Below are 16,307 nucleotides of genomic sequence, written 5' to 3' on the forward strand. Positions count from 1 at the left end.
TTTAAAAAAAAAAAAATCACAAGGAAATATGTAATTGTTTTTTTAAGAAAATACTTGGGAGTGAAATAAATTATCAAGCCTCATCTAGAATATTAACAACAAAACTATGTTTTTCCTACTGCATTATTTCAGTCACACATACTTACCTGTTGTGTCTTTGCTCTACGGCCTAACAGTTTGGGTGCTCACTGCTTCATCATTGTGTGTTACTGTGAGCTAGTGCCCTGCTGCAGTATGTGTGTAACTAAACTAATGTTGAGGCTACACAAATATATACACACACACACACACACACACACACACATGTATTTTTGCATGTGTTGTGATGCTGAACAAAAATTTGATATATACCTGTACAATTTTTTTAAAGGATTCAAGACAAAGCGGTCAACTCCTTGATATAACTGAATTCTTCAAAAAGTCCCTGGGACAAAGTAAAAGGCACACTTAATTGATAGTCAGAAGAATATGTTTAATAAAAATAATTAAACCTCAATTTCCTCTATAGAACTTCATAGAAAGTAATCCAATAAATTACAAATGACTTTTAAGACGTGTTTTCCTGCACTACATTAAGAATTATTTTGACTACACAGACCACAACTTGCAAATATATCAACTGTCCAATGAGAAAGAAAGAAAAAAAAAAGAAAAGAAAGAAAAAGACACAAACTGACCAGGGTGACATTTAGGATACTATCAAGCTTGAAATAAAAATACAAACCCCATGATGGTAGTTTTGTCATCTCAGTGATTACATGTATGAAAACCTCCCTGTACAGCAGTAGTGTGTTTTGTCGTTCCTCTTGCATATTGGTCATTGTTTTCTTGTGTCTGTGTTTAATGCAGATTCAGCACAGCCTCTTTAGCAGCAAGCAGTGCTTTCAAGGTCTGTATACAATATAACCTCTACAAAAAGAAGGAAAAAAAGGAAGGAAAGCAATGAAAGCGAGAAGTCCCATCTTGTGTCTACATTTATCTCTTAACGAGGATTAACACAGTCATCAATCCATCGCTGCGGGGCAACAAAAAGTAGCAAAAGTCATCAGTCAGTCACCTACAGCAGATGTAGCAGTGGCTGGGTGTTTGCATAAGGGCACTACAAGTTTAAAGAGCGTAGAGGTGCAGATATACAAAATGACAGTGGCATGTTTAAGTTCATTGCTCAGACATAGAAAAATACCGTACTGTTAGTAATAATAATTAAAAAAGAAAAAATGCAATTGCATTGCAAGCAAACCCATGACGAGGTCTATATATAACAGGCATACAAGAAAACCACATTAAAGCAACATTAGAAATCAGGCATGTCTTCAGTCTTTGTTCATGTCTGAACCCACGGAGAAAAATGCTACAGCTACACTTAAGAACTAAACAGGTTTTTCAGCGGGCTGTCACCCTCAGCCCAAACAGAAACCTCACCTCGGAAATAATTTGTGTATCTAACAGTCCACTGTGTAACAGCAGTCCTAGAGCAAGCACTGTTGTGCTGAGAGAGACTTACAAAAAGGTACTTCGGTTCGAGTGAACTCCAGTGTTTGTGTGTATATCCTGGTTACAGGTTTAAAATGGACATGTGCACGGATGCTGAGCAAAACACACAAGCATGGATAGTGAGCGTAGATGTGAGCGGTGAATGAAAGAGAGTGAGGTACAGGATAAGGGCACTTCTACATCTATCTGAAGCTCTGTTCGTCAGAAAACAGAGTTGAGGGTGAAGTGAAATAAATCAAGACAGCGCTGAAAACTCCCAGCAACAAAAGCTATTATTGAGCCCTTCCTGAAGCTAACCCGTGTGGCACTGCGTAAAATTTAATACTTAGACAATGACAGTGATACTACAATCTTAGCCAGGAACTGAACTAACTTGTGCTTGTGCCCCATGGGCTTTGTAGGAACACAGGTTGCCATGCAATGCGTATCATCAAGCACTTGAATCCTCCAAATTTCCAAAGAGAAATTTTTGACGGTATTAAAAAAACAAAACGACCAAAAAAACAACAGCAATGCGGTTTTTTACGTCTCATAGCCTGTCAGCCCCCACACCACCACCTAACATACAGCCTGGTGAGTTATGGATGCGGCGAGAGGAGCAGCTCAGGAAGCAAAACACAGAGGAAGGTTTCATTTAAAATAAAATCAAAAAAGGCCTCTGACACACATTCCAGCAGAGATGAGAACATTGTGTACATTGACAGATCACACACACACCCATGCACATGTACATTTGCACAGTGAAGCCAATCCATTTAGCAAAGTTGAGGTAAGATTCAGTCAAATACATCGGGGTTGTAGAAATAATATCCATCAACACTACAAAGACCAAACAACTCCGTCAAGACCGCCAAGGGTCAAAGGGCAGTTTTTTGGCACACAGTAGAAGGTTTTTCTCTGTTACCGCAGCTCAAGGAGCTTTTAGTTATAATTAAGAGATGTGCAGGTGAATGTGAATGCCTACTGTTGGTGGCTAAAGTGCGCCTTGAACATGCTGTGGCATGTTTGTAAGGTGATGGTGAATATTAAAATGTAAAGTCAGACAGTAGAGAAATGAATTATGTTTAACTTCTTCTTTTTTTTTTGAAAGACAGATTTAAGCTTGTGTACGTCTGGAAAAATAATAATTTTACCATTTTTCCAAGTCCTTACTAAGGAAGGAATCATTTCCTACCTGGACAAGGAGAAGTGATAAATAACCTCTTCAAGATGATATGAAGGTATTTGACAGGTTTGTGAGAGTTGTGCACTCGGGTGGAACATGGCAGACAGAGAATCTACAGCTTCAGTGACATTCATTAGCTGCCCAAGTTATTGCTGACATATCCAACGTATGATCTGCAAAGCATAAGTGTCAACGAACCTGTAAAAGTACTATTTACAAGAGAACCCAAAGTGTTTGTCAAGTGTCATTCCCCACACCCCTGACAATCAAAATATATTAATAGTACAGCTCAAAGAGCGTGTTGATGTAGTTTTACTTCTTTTAATAAAATTAATCCTGACATAATTACAATAATGCCTTTTTTGTTGCAATAATTGCATGGTACAAGTTCAGAGTTCAGAAATCTACTAAAGTCTGACATGCAAAATGTCTCAAAACAAGACTGTACCTTGTGAACAAACATTGACATTTTATTTCAGTTTCTTTAGGTCAGTTTTTCCTATTTTTTTATTTCTTTTTTAAAGGTTTTTGTAGTCTTTATTACAGAACATTGTAGTTAGTTCTTGTATTTACATGTAAAGAAATCACAACAGAAGTGCTGGAAAATCCATATATATATGTGAATATATGTATACATTTCTAGGCAATACATAAATAAATTTATATTTATATATTTGTAGGATCAGTCCTCATCACTTGAGTCTGAATCGTCTGAGGATGAGGAAGAGCTCCCAGACTCTGATGAAGAAGACTCTGCTTTCCCTGAACCTTCAGGACCACTGTTATCCTTTTGTTCTATGGATTCATCCTCTTCCTCCTCCTCCCCCTCATCCAAAGCGTCTTCCAAAAGCTCGTCTTCCTCCTCTCCATCCTTGTCTCCCTCTGGCTGCTCTGTCTCCTGATGTGATGACTGGGAAACTGAAGGTAGAGGAGGAGCAGTTGGAAGGGTGGGGTCACTGTTTGAGCTCTGTGGCTGTGTGGTGGACACAGGAAGGTTAAGGCCTGGAGTGAGAAGCGTCCCTGGGTAAAGCATACTGGAGAGTAACAAGGGGTTAAGAGACAGTGGCTGACTGGAGGCTGCAGAGGCAGCTGAAGCACTTTGTGTGGCGGAGGAAGAGGAAGCAGAGCTGGAAGTGGAGGAAGGAGTCGTGTTTGAGCCCTCTGTCCTTTCTCCTTTGGTGTCTGAGGTGTGAGAGGGGGCTTTAGAGGCAGTTGGCTCTCCTGTCCCACCGCTGGTTATTCCCTTTGTTTTCTCTTCAGAGCCTCCTGCAGCTTCCTGAGCAGGCTTCCCAAGCAAGCTGCCCATACTGAGGAGGTTTGGCAGTCCAGCCATACCAGACAGCATCATGGGAAACATGGCAGCCAAGTTACTTGCAGCCAGGTTACTAGCATCAGACGGCAGCCCCATCAGGCCTGCAGTGAGCTGCAGGGACTGTAAATTCTGGAGGTTTTGCTGGAAGGCCTGCAGACTCGTGAGGTCCATTCCAGAGAGGAGGCCGTTTGCCAGCAGTGGGTTCAAACCTAGTGCCGAGGCTGCCGGGTTAGGTGGTGCTCCTGCCGCTGCAGCTGCAGCTGCCGCTGCCTTGGCCAAAGGATTCTTAGGTCGCCGTCCACGCCGACTTACCTCCTCTGGAACAATGGGTCCAGTCAGGATCCTGTCAAACATGCTCTCTGGGAGGTAACCCTGGAAAAGATGGAACGATGTTGGTAGGGTTCCCCAATACAAGCAAATAGTCAGGTAGTGACAGTGACAACAGTTCACTGTTACTTAATTAGGCTCATTGAGATAAAACTAATGTTGTCCTAAGAGAAGAAGAACAGCACATATTTGAACATATGCATTAAGGTTAGTCAGGCCAGTTTTACTACTATCTGCACTCAATAACATGAATGGGGTGAATTTAAAAACCATTTCGATGGCACCAAACTGCCGTCTCTAAAATGATCAGAAACAGGTTAAAACCTTCATGACAGTAGAACTTACGCCTGTTTAAATTTTATAAGGTATAAATTTTATAATATGTGAGGGAAGTGTTACTCTGTAACTTACCGACTGTTTAACAACATCGGCCCATTCAGGCGGGACTCCATACTCTGGGTTTTCCTGAAGGAATCGGCATAGGTCCTTCAGCGGAGGAGCAAAGGCTCCACCAATCTTCAAGAAAGAATACAGACAACATAAACCCAAGTGCACATCACTGTTATAATGTACACACTGTCAAAATGATTATTAACAAATTAAAAGCCATCTTTGTATTTGTATGGCTGGTTATGACTTAAACACCACCAACACACCTTGCGTGCGTTTCTCCTGTTGATGATCTGGACCCTTTCTTCTCCCGTCAAGCTGTTCACATCAATCTTGTTGGGGTTTCTACAGCGGTGCCTTTTCTGCTTTGGCCGGCCATCCTGGAAGTGGAACTGCATTTGCATCTTATTTACCCCCTAAACATGAAATGTAACGACAGTTAGTTACATAGAATGTCTAACTACAAGAAGTTTTCTGCTCATACTGGTTCCTCTGTTTTTTTAATTAAATATGTACTAAATAAAATAATGTTTCTAAATATCTATTATTTTAGTTAATCAGGAATTGTCTCTTTTCAACAGACAAGAAGAATTTGAAGCCCTTGGAACACTTACACAGATAAAAGCTCCTGTGTCTGCCACAAAGCCAGGGTTTTCTTTTAGCCACTGCTCCAGTTCTTTCCTCCTGGGGGCATCATCCCCAGCCAGCCGGGTGCCATCTTTCAGGTTGATAACCGGGACCCTGCTCTCAGTGTCTGCAGGGACCTGACTGGGGTTCTGACTGTAGCTTGATGCAGGGCCTGGAGTCATGCCCACCTGGCCAATACCCCCCCACCCTGGAGGTACCTGAAAGCATATGAGCATGTCATTATATACTGTATACTTTGCAGAACAGCCATTAAAAAAAAAAAAAAAAAAATCAGAAGAGCACTTTTAACAAATATAATTGGTTCCAAAAATAAAATAAAAAAAATCAGGAAACTGCCATTTGTGATTGTTTTCTGATTTCTAGCATAACATACTTACTAAGAAGTATGCTCAGCTAACAGAACAACTGCTTACCTGATCGGGAACTGTTGGGACTCTACTCTTGTTCATGAAGAGCAGGTCCATTCCCTCAACGTTCTTCCTCCTCCCTCTCCTCCTTTTAACCACTGGCTGGCCATCTATTACTCCATTTGGCCTCATCTGACCAGTAAGACCTGTAGGAACTGGAGGAGAAACAGCCTGTTAGCAGTGAACTACTGTGTCAGAAAAAGGGCTAACTCTAAATCTTTTCTTAAATTGGAGCCACATTCATATTTTGGTGTCAGGACTTTGACTTTTTCTTACATTTAAGAATATTATGAACAGACCAGATGATTTTCTTACAGAATTAAGATATTTAATAAAGAAAATGTCTGTATTGAGTACGCAAAGCCAATGCAACAGTCCAGACTGTTTTTCTCTGATCCTTTGCTACCATCTTGTGGTGCTAAAGAAAAACAGCATTGTCCATTTCAGCACACTGTGCACGAACAGATGCTCAGATCTTTGCTCTATTTACATTCAGATATATTTTAGACAGCACACATCATCAGGCAATACATTTCTATAGTGCAATGTATTCCCTTTTTGGATAACACCAACTGTTTAACTGCACACAACTAAAGCCTACTCAAATATGAATGGTCAACACTACTTGGACTACAAACAGAGAACTTCTGCTGCCTAAAGTCTTTCCTGTTGCCTAGAGATTTGCGTATTCATACGCCAAATCTGTTGAGGAAGATTATTTTTAAAGAAACATACCCGTCTGGAAGCTGGACTGAGGTTTGGTGATGTCAGCAAGTCCTGTATCTGAGGCACTCTGGAGCTCATGAAGCCGAGCCAGGTACTGCTGCTGGGCCTGGGGACCTTCCTCAGACTCCAGGGCCCTCTTCAGAGGTAGACCCTGTTTCTGGAAGGTCAACTTCAGACCTCCCTCCTGTTATACAGACAACAGTGTAAGACAAGTCTAGGAAAATGACTGTCGGGGAAATGTACAGATTTATAAACAAAGAAAAGCTTTAGACTTTATTTGTTGAGTCTGTCTGAGACTTTCCTGAATGATCACATTCTTTTTGTCTTGTGATTTAAGGATGACTAGGACTGCTGTTCTCATTGCTCTCTCTTAATGGAAATGCTTACTTGAGATCTTTGTTAATTCATCTTGTAAAAAGTTTCTCACAAAATAAAAACAAATCTTGTTCAGATATTTTCTGGTTAGTAATACTGGGACACATGGACACACAGTGGGTAGTGCTTAGCAAAGCAGTGGGTAAAGCTTTTTCAGACTGGAGTTGAAAGCCATGCCAAAGCAATAGCTGCTGTCAGCATATAATATCTTAATATTGAAGGTAACAAGCTTCTGGTGTTTAATGATCTGTGATGGTAAAAACCATAAATTTGGAAAATGATCCCCATCAAAAAACAGCATAAAAGGAAAGATGAATACAAGCAAATCTGAAGCCTGCCATGTTAATGGCCACATTGCTTAGGAGCATATCAGAGAACACCCACAGCAGAGGTCTCCATTTCAATCTGATTATTAGCAAGACCCCCTTCAGTCTAGAGAGGCTTCAGACTGAACCTTATTATATTCTCATGACTGACTGATTTGTGCTCATGTAATCACAGCCCAAGAGCCCAATTCAAATTGAGTGTGTGGGAAAAGAGAGGAAGGCTGCTATTAAATTAATCTCTCCTCCTGCCAGGCAGTCAAAACCACTAATCATACCCAAAGGAAAGCAGGAAGAAAACCAGAGAAACATGCTGAACACGGCAACTAACACCGGTCATGGCAGCAGGAAGTGGTAGGGTCCTAGGATTAGGGCGAAGCAGAGGGAGGAGGGGAGGAAGGGAGAAATCAACATACATCGTTGAGTTTTACTGAGAACTCCTTGTTTTCTGCAACATGCTTGGTCACCTTTGACCCCTGTGGTGAAGCAGAGGGGTCCTCGCACATGCTGTTGGCATTGTCCAGCAGCTTGGTGGTGTAGAAGGAGGCCACAGCGCCTCCAGGCTCATAGACCCGACGTGTTCCCGGCCATTTGCCTTTAAGCACTGCCTGGCAAATGCTGTCCAGGCGGTTAATAATCACGCGATCCTTAAAAAGCAAGAGCCACAGAATTTTAGTGCGATTTCCCCACAGCACCTGACCACACTGTAAGTGGACATATTAATGTGTTTTCAGCATTACATCATCAGCAAATTATGCAAACCGCACATATGCATAGTTAATCACCTTTGGCCAGTATGATGCAGCCAGCATGTACCCTCCACCCTGGAAAGGGTGTGAAGAGTTGTTGGAGATGCCATTCTCAGCTACATGGGTGTCTTGTGTTTCATCCTGCGTAGCGCTGAGAGATGCCACACTGTCCTCATCAAATCCCTTTACACTTGTAACAGTGGGGACTGAGAAAAATCGGCAAAAAGACATTTGAGATCCACAAAGAATGAAACAGAGAAAATGCATTTATTTGAACCTAGAAAAGCTCACTGTCAGCACTCCTAACAAAACATTACTTGCTTTAAGTTTTCTGGAACTTGCATACGAAAGTACTCACCCTTCTTTTTTCCTTCCTCTCCCTCACTTTCACTGTCATCAGAAGAAGATGAGGAGGAGGATGATGATGATGAAGAGCCAGAAGAGCAAGATGAAGAAGAAGAGGAGGAGCTGGACCCTGAATGTGATGAGGAAGATGAGGATGACGATGAAGAGGAAGAAGAGCGTGACGTCGAACTTGAGGAGGAGCCATCTGAGTCGGACTCTGTGCCATGCCTGGCTTCCTTGCGGCCCCTCTTGGTCTTCTTCGGTTTCCTCTCTGAGGAGTTGGGTGTGAGGGGTTTCGTTCGTGCTGCCACCATCTGCCTTTCATTGTCCCTGGTTACTGAAACAGGCTTCTCTTCCAGACCTGTGGGAGTAGCTGGTGCTTGAGTCGGGGTCCAACTTGCTCCCTGTCTTTCCTTGCTCTCCTCACCCTCTGAAATTGGTTCCACTTTGGGCGTGACCCCACATAGGTCTGCGTCTCTTTGAGTGGGTGGAGGCAGTGGAGAGCCTGTCAACACTGAAGTGGTAGCTTGGTACTGAGGGTGTAAGAGCGGTGTGGATGTACGTGATTGCTGCTGTGCAGCTTTTGTTTGACTGTAGTTGCGTTGGGCAGCCATGAAGCTGAGTTCAGGGTCTCTCAGAATGTGGTAATCAGTGCGACTTACACCATGCTTTGCAGCACCAATTAGCAGGTCACGGTCATGACTACCAGCCTCCCACCAAACAGGTAAGTCAGAGCTCATCTGACACAGTGGCAGACGCTCGTACAATAATTGATGTCGAAGGACTTGTTCCCTCACCTGCCGAAGCAGCTCTATTCTGTACAGGGTACGAGATGCTCGCTCTTCTGTAATGGGCTGGATGTTTAGAGAAGGGTCCACTGCAGAGTCTGGAACAAAATGAACAAGCAGGTTTGAGAAAAAAAAAAATTCTCAACAGGAAACTCTCAGACTTGTTTTTGTCTGGAGCTTCAATGTCACAGTGTTTATCTTTCCACAAATGATTAACCTTATCAGTCAGTCGTCTACCTCAGAACTGCTGAGCCAGCTTGTTTACTAAGGTGTTACAGACCATCCTCCAAAACAGAACCTTGGAGTCAGGATTGAGTGAGCCACATACTACATGAAGCACTGTTTTCACGTTAAGTTATCCAACTAAATGGATTTTCTTGATGAGATCAAATGGCTTAGAGACACTAACTGTTGAAAATAATCTGAAGGATCTTCCCTTCAGATATAGGTGTGACTGGACCATAATATATGACATTGTGATCTGCATACATGTCTGCAAATAAGAAAATGAGCATCTGACCTCCCTCTTTAGGTGGCAGGCGACACACACGTCGGCACATGGCAGTAAAAGCACAAAGGTATTTCTGCAGGCTCTCATCAGTCTTCTTGTGCAGCCGAGCCATAGCCCTGAACTTGGTCCAATCAAACCGCCCGAGGTTTGGGTCAAAAACGACACCAAAAGTAGAGACAACGCGATAAAAGTCAGCCTCTTCTCGTCTGGTCCATCTGTTGAAAGTGGAAAATAAATTTAAATTCTATTAGTTAAACATACGCTCTCTCTTTAAAAAAAAAAAAAAGATTTCTGATGTCTGGTTGGCATACTATTGACCAGTCATGTTTGAAACTGCGATACTAAGAATAGAATTTGAAAAAGTGCATCAGAAGACTGATGGCTATCGTTAACAATCTTGATTTGTATTTACTATTTTTACTATTTTTAAAACTGAAAATGAATATCCATTGGCCCATTTGAAATCCTAGAAAATTGCCTGTTGCTCTGGGAGGCTATGTCAGCAGATTGGGTAATGGGTTCCCACACTGCCCAACCCCGACACATAATATTCTGCTTTTACGAGAGCATATGAATATTGAATTGCTTCTTTTTCAGCCATCACTGATATAATCTGTGTTCTAACCTTTGTTGCCGTTCAATCTTGGCAGCCATCTTGGGGTTGAGGGTGTCGTTGAGAGTGGGGGGTAGTGGGCAAAGTGGAGCAGACAGCACCATAGTCTGCTGGGAGGACTGAGACTGAGTCTGGTGGATGTGTAGGATCTGGCGGCTCTTGGTGTAGCGCTGAGAAGCTGTTATCAGACGTCTCAGCCTGGCTGTCAGCACTGAGGGGGAGGGCCAGTAGGCACTTTCACTTTCTGTCACTGGAACAGGATCTGAATTAAATAAACAGCAAAAAGAGTGGCATTATTTCTAATATTTTTATTGAATTTACCACTTGAAATCTCTAGATTTCTCCTGCCCGTGGGAGGCCTGTGCTTGTAATCATGATAATTTGCTGTGAATTACAAGCATCTAATACTTACCTCCAGCACTGTCAGTGATAACCAAGTCTCCAGGAGAAGAGGCGTCGTCCTGAATGAGAAGAATATATGTTTAAAGAAGATTACTGGAGAACTGACAACCCCAACAAGTCAAATTAAGTATCAAATATCTTGATGCATGCTCAATCATCCAGGTAAGGAAATCCTAAAAAGTTGATTCTGTTCAGCTGAACAGAAAAACGCTACATCCACATGAACAGAATAACATTTTGGGGAATAAATATCAAATAGCAACATTCACCTTTGAGTCTTGTGACCTTACCTCCATGTCGTCCTTTAACAGTGCTGGAGCAGGCTTGTATTCTGGATCATCCACATCCCTATCCACATAGAGAAAGTTTGTGTCTTGTTGGGTTTTTTTTGCAGATGACAGATTAAAAGATATCTGGACCAGCCTAATCAAATTAAAGTAAAAGACAAAGTATTTTAACAGTTCAGGTGGGTGTCGTGTACTCACCCATCCATGAAATCATTGTTTCTCTGTTCAGCAGCGATGGCCTTCTCATCTGGTTTTCCCACACGCTCTAGGAAACACAGGGTAGGGTCTCCACGAATAGTGTTGTACTTCTCATAACCTGGGAAAGCACAGGAGGATAAGTAAACACCAAAATTAGTTAAGGATAATGCATGGAAACAGATATGAAGTAGACAAGCTGGTTCATTTCCCACCAACGAAAAATATTTTAGCAGGTTTCCACTGATGGTACTTTAAATAACAAATGCTGACTTTTCCTTTTCACCAAACTCACCACTATCATCACGGAAAAAGCTTAAGTTCCAACTAAAAGTTAGCTTTTAAGTTAAAATCCAGAATTACATTTTTTGTACTGAAGTTTTAAAACAAACAAACAAACAAGCAAGTCACATTAGTAGAAAAACTGTGTTACCATGCTTAAAGACACCCAGCAGAAGACACTTGTCAGAGATTGCATCCCACCACAGTGCTGGAAGCTCTGAATTGTCAGGCTCTGGAACCCAGATCTTTACTTCACTGTAGAGGACAAGAAGACGCACAGCTTTAGACGGGTATTATGGGGAGTGATGTTTATACATTTCAATATACTTGCTGATAGTTGTGACCGTTTTTCAAAAGATACTTCTTGATGCATTTTTAAAAAGCAGCTGGATTTGATTAAACAACTTTTTTTTTTTTTTGGTCATTAAGAGCTTTATTTGATATAATGATTTTCTGCTCAGAAATACAAATGTACTGTTTGAAATAAACAATTTAGCATAAAAATATATATATATATATTTTTTGATTAAACAACTTAAAAAAAACAAAAAACAAAACCCTTATACATCTATTTGCTTCAATACAAACGTCTTTTATTGTTAATCCATACAAAGCTATTTGTAAAATGTAAATAGTCATTTCATGTTCATGGCAGTTGGCATGTTTTTGAAAAGATCACAATGTGGCATTATACCTTAAATACAAATAAGGTTGCTATAGTGAATTTAGTGTTGAATCTGGCCACGTCAAAGATGCAAAAGCACTGTAGTTGAACCATCTTGTTCTTGAGCAGAAAATAAATAAGTCCCGTCTTTCACCAGCAGGTGGAGCTCTGCAACCTTCTAATGAATTTGGCTGATCATTTGTTCCCTCAACAGGTTGATACCATAGGCTAATGACACCACTCCAGGAGAGAAGTCTGTGGCAACGCCTTTAACCCTTTAACCAGAGTTGTCATTTAACATCTCTATCAAGGCATTTACTGTTGTATTAAGGCAGAGGAAGCATTGGTCTTTTCTGTACAGTGAGATTGCGAGTAGTGTACAATTATAAAAATGCTGCATAAAGGTTTAAAAGCTGTCTACTGCTAAGTATAAACAGATGAGTTATGTCCTAAGAAGAGTATAGTATAGTCCTTGCCAAAAATAAATTCTAATGGAGACCCAAGCAATAAGAGTTTCAGGAAAAACTCATCTTAGTGATAAACGGTTTTAATTCTCAGTGCAAACAACCCAAGTTGACATCAGACTAGGTAAAAGTCAAGCTCACCTGGAGTCCACGCCATCTAGCACCTTCTGGGCCTGGCTTCCTATCACCTCTTGTTTCAGGTAGTAGAGCATTCTGACCCTGAGCAGCACCCTGCACAGAGAAAACCCACTGGTCAGAACAAAGCCCTGACCACTCAGCCCTGCTGAGCAAGCAGAAGTAATACACAATACACAGACATACGCACACAGACTCACCAATTTGTTGGGCAGAATGCAATTAACTGTGTGGTCAGACTACAGACTGTATTGTATACTCATTTCATTTTCACTTATACATTTAGTCACATTCATCAATTTATGCCTATAATCTCTCATCTTTAAGTGTACTAAGAGCAAAGTACAGCTATAAATACTCCACTGTACTGGCCTTTGACGGAGCAGGAGACTCTACCCAACTCTTCTGAAGAGACCGGCATATGTGCCAACCCTGATCAATTAACTATGAATTATTGTATCACTTAGAGTGACATTATTGTATAGACGTCACAAGGGAGTCATGAGCACATCCACAGCTCGGCTCTGAGGACTGAATGAACAGACAAGCGTCTCTCTCCAGTTGTCATGTGGTTGTACTGGCAGTAGATGAAGGCTGGGAAGTCGAGGCTGACAAGGTAGAGAGGAGGCTGACTCACAGGGGAGACATTAGCTCTGTGATGCATGATCGCACATTACAGGCAGCAGGCTTTGAGCGCAGACAGTGAAGTGCTGGGAACCGATGTGCTGGTGTACCAGAGCTGTAGCGTCTAGCAAGCCTTGAGATTTTCTTGGTGACGAAGACCTACGGTCTAGTCATTCTGTAAGAACACATCATGATGCCTGTTGGCCAATTTTGGCTCTCAGGTTTCAAGGACAAAAATAAATAAATAAATGAATGAATTTTGAAAAATCCTAAAATGATTTTTTTAGGTCACATCTCTGTTAGTACCATTGTTGGCAGGCTAGTCTGCTTCCTTGTATTTGTGACCACTTTTTCTCATCACTTATACCACTATATTCATACATCATCATATGGATCCATTGCTTCTCCTGCCAAGGCTTCTTTTCAGCACAGCTTTTCTATCAAGAGCACTGAAAAAACTGTGGGCTGCTGCTCACAAATACATCATGTCAGGCATTCCATCTTTCTTCTGGTATAACTAGGCTAAATATTGTTATAAATGAGCCCAAAATCCTTCTTTCATTTACTGACACGACCATGAACAACCGGAGGGCTCCAGAGTCTGTCCATCTGTAGGAGTGATGGATGTCTGTGTTGACCGGCCTGGACTTGTGGCTCTGGTAAATTAGAGCTGAACGTCCTCCTCCCTCCGTCCTCCACCCTCCATATTCCTGTGTGACTGGACCCGCCCAGGAGCAGCTGCTGCTTCCTCTGCCTGTCAGCACCCCTTTTCCAAGCCTCTGTTAGTTGCATTTGTGTTTGTGTGTGAGAGATGTGGTTCACTCAGAGAGGCTGCAGAGGATCTCAGCACAGTCAAACACAGTCTTTCAAAAACAAATAACCCAAGTATGTCTGACATGAGTGGCATGCAAAAAATCTCCAATGGGCTGTACATAGAAAACACCATCAGCGTAACAGAGAGATTCTTCATCATAGATAATATTCTCATCCAAAACACGCAATGACCATAAAATGCCTTCTTAAACCTGCATAGTATAAGTATATTTTCATAATTATATTATTCAGCATGCAGTAAAAAGGGGAAAAAAATCTACTGCATTTTATTCAGTAAGGTCCAAGATGTTCACATCGTTATCACCCACTATGATCCAGTTTCATAACCTGTTGATGCTTTAAACTTTTCAAGTCTTTTAGCAAACAGTCTACAGTAATTTACCCCTTCTTCCTATAGCAACCATTGCTGTGCAAGAGCTGTGTCCTACATTTGTGGGTCTGTTAAGAAGCCAGTGCACACCCCCACCCCACCAGTCACATTCCAGGTCCTCAGAGGGAAAACGCACAAGTCAGCAAACCCTGCTAGCTGCATGTCCCCAATTGCCCGGTGTGTCACATATCAGACAATCCCTGGATTCAGCAATACTGGAAAAGGAAACAATGGAGAACTTTCTATGGAAGCTTCAGTGCTCTGCATCCAAAGCCCAATGGACACAAGCTCTGCGTTTTACAGCGCTATTCCCCCCTCTGTAAATAAGAGAGATCTATGACAGCCATTAGATGGGCTGAAGCCTCATGAAGATTCTTATCAGCTAGTGTCAACGTCAAGTCTGTTAATCAATCAGCGAACTGTCAGCTCCAATACATGTTTTAGTGCTTCCTAATTATTGTTGCTTGAAGATGCCGCGGTTAAAATTTGAGCCACGTGCAAACTGTATTTTCATACACTTAGGCTTCATTACACGAAAAATAACTTGAGATCATCTTTGTTAAAAGAGAATAATCACCACCTGCCAGTTTCTATAATAGCTTAAAGTTTTACATCAGCACTCACACACCTCTTTCTCATGCACGGGAGACTAAACAACACAGCAATAGACAATTAGTCCCCATCTCCACTATAAGCCAGTTAAATGCATACTCTCTTTTATCTTATAATGCTTTTGAAATAGCAATATAGAACCTCTATATTGTGGTCATTTGGAACATTATTTGTCTTAATTGATGAAACTCAAATTGGATGAAAAGTGCCATAAGTGAATACTTACTTGTTGCAGTGGTGTTTCAGGTGCTTCTTATAGCCATCGTCCTGAAGCATATGCTCAGGGTTGTGCTTCCTGAGCCACTCAGCCTTGTGGATGTCAAAAGAACTAGACTGGGTTTTCATCTTTTTACCCTTTCTCCCCCGAGGAACTGGGGCAGACAAGCCTAGCAAAATAAAAAAGTGTTGTGGTTCAAATTAATTCTTACTACTTACTGATTGTAATAAAGTCAGTAAATGTCGGCTTGAATTGCTGAGACTCACCTAAGTGATTCTGCAACTCCTTTGTGCGTCCATCCTCGGTAGGGGCTATGAGGTCCCACATGAAGCTTTTGATTTTGTCATCTCCACGATAATGGACCAGGCAGTAGGCCAACAAGGCCCTGCAGATGGACTCCACATCCCACTCAGTCAACTGCTTCTTAAAACGGCCATGGTTGAGGATATCCTTCCAACGACCCCATCTGGAAACAGAATGGGAATGCCACACTTAGGAATACTCATTTGAGTATGGAAGCAGACTCTATATACAGTTTGGATAATGTTTTTTAGTGTTAAAGCAAAAATGCATATTGCTGTAATTTATAATCCTGATGGTCTTGTTTGTTTGTATGTATATGGACAAATTCAAGTGGAGATAATAGGATGTTTAATTCAATCTATTACAAATTTTTCAGGAGCCTCTTTGTTGACAAAAATTCAGGTAAGTCCTTCCAAATACCAGCTATGTTATTTAATAGTTAGTATTAGGTTAAACTTATTAAATGTATCTTACCCATAGACAAGCAAGTTCTTCTCTACTCTGAAGCACTCTGTGCGGCCATAGCTGTTCAGGCGATCGTAGTTTCGTCTGAGCTTAGGTTTGGTCTCATCGCCGTCACTCTCGCCCTCTGAAAGCTCTGCTAGCTCATCCTTGGTGGCACTAAAGGGCCTTGTCTGCTTTCTGACACGAGGAGTGTCAATGACCAGGCTGTTCTGTAGAGGGGGAAAAAATTTCATGGACTTTATGTCTTTTATGCAGTTAAAAGGGAATAGATGTCCTGTGT

At 41.6% G+C, this 16,307-nt stretch overlaps 1 protein-coding gene across 4 annotated transcripts in view; it reads right to left on the reverse strand.

Annotated features, from left to right (window-relative positions):
• Positions 1-451: 451 nt before the first annotated feature.
• The window catches only part of chd9 (chromodomain helicase DNA binding protein 9), a 72,498-nt gene continuing 56,642 nt past the window's right edge, over positions 452-16,307 (reverse strand). For 3 of the 4 annotated variants that reach the window (XM_085449303.1, XM_085449497.1, XM_085449432.1), the window contains 19 exons: positions 16,037-16,236; positions 15,526-15,725; positions 15,269-15,428; positions 12,609-12,698; positions 11,491-11,594; positions 11,061-11,178; positions 10,866-10,923; positions 10,586-10,634; positions 10,186-10,435; positions 9,570-9,775; positions 8,275-9,147; positions 7,953-8,122; positions 7,584-7,814; positions 6,479-6,653; positions 5,750-5,898; positions 5,303-5,533; positions 4,955-5,104; positions 4,710-4,814; positions 452-4,343 (listed from right to left, as the gene is read on the reverse strand). In XM_085449303.1, the coding sequence (XP_085305429.1) occupies positions 3,342-4,343; positions 4,710-4,814; positions 4,955-5,104; positions 5,303-5,533; positions 5,750-5,898; positions 6,479-6,653; positions 7,584-7,814; positions 7,953-8,122; positions 8,275-9,147; positions 9,570-9,775; positions 10,186-10,435; positions 10,586-10,634; positions 10,866-10,923; positions 11,061-11,178; positions 11,491-11,594; positions 12,609-12,698; positions 15,269-15,428; positions 15,526-15,725; positions 16,037-16,236 (4,521 nt within the window). In that variant the 3' untranslated portion in view covers positions 452-3,341. The remainder of the gene's footprint in view (positions 4,344-4,709; positions 4,815-4,954; positions 5,105-5,302; positions 5,534-5,749; positions 5,899-6,478; positions 6,654-7,583; positions 7,815-7,952; positions 8,123-8,274; positions 9,148-9,569; positions 9,776-10,185; positions 10,436-10,585; positions 10,635-10,865; positions 10,924-11,060; positions 11,179-11,490; positions 11,595-12,608; positions 12,699-15,268; positions 15,429-15,525; positions 15,726-16,036; positions 16,237-16,307) is intronic. The other variant, XM_085449372.1, reaches the window with a different exon arrangement.

This window comes from Copadichromis virginalis, linkage group LG1, assembly GCF_057382275.1.
Source record: "Copadichromis virginalis isolate Kocher_CV1m ecotype Utaka linkage group LG1, C_Virginalis_male_GT1.1, whole genome shotgun sequence".
Taxonomy (NCBI): Eukaryota; Metazoa; Chordata; class Actinopteri; order Cichliformes; family Cichlidae; genus Copadichromis; species Copadichromis virginalis.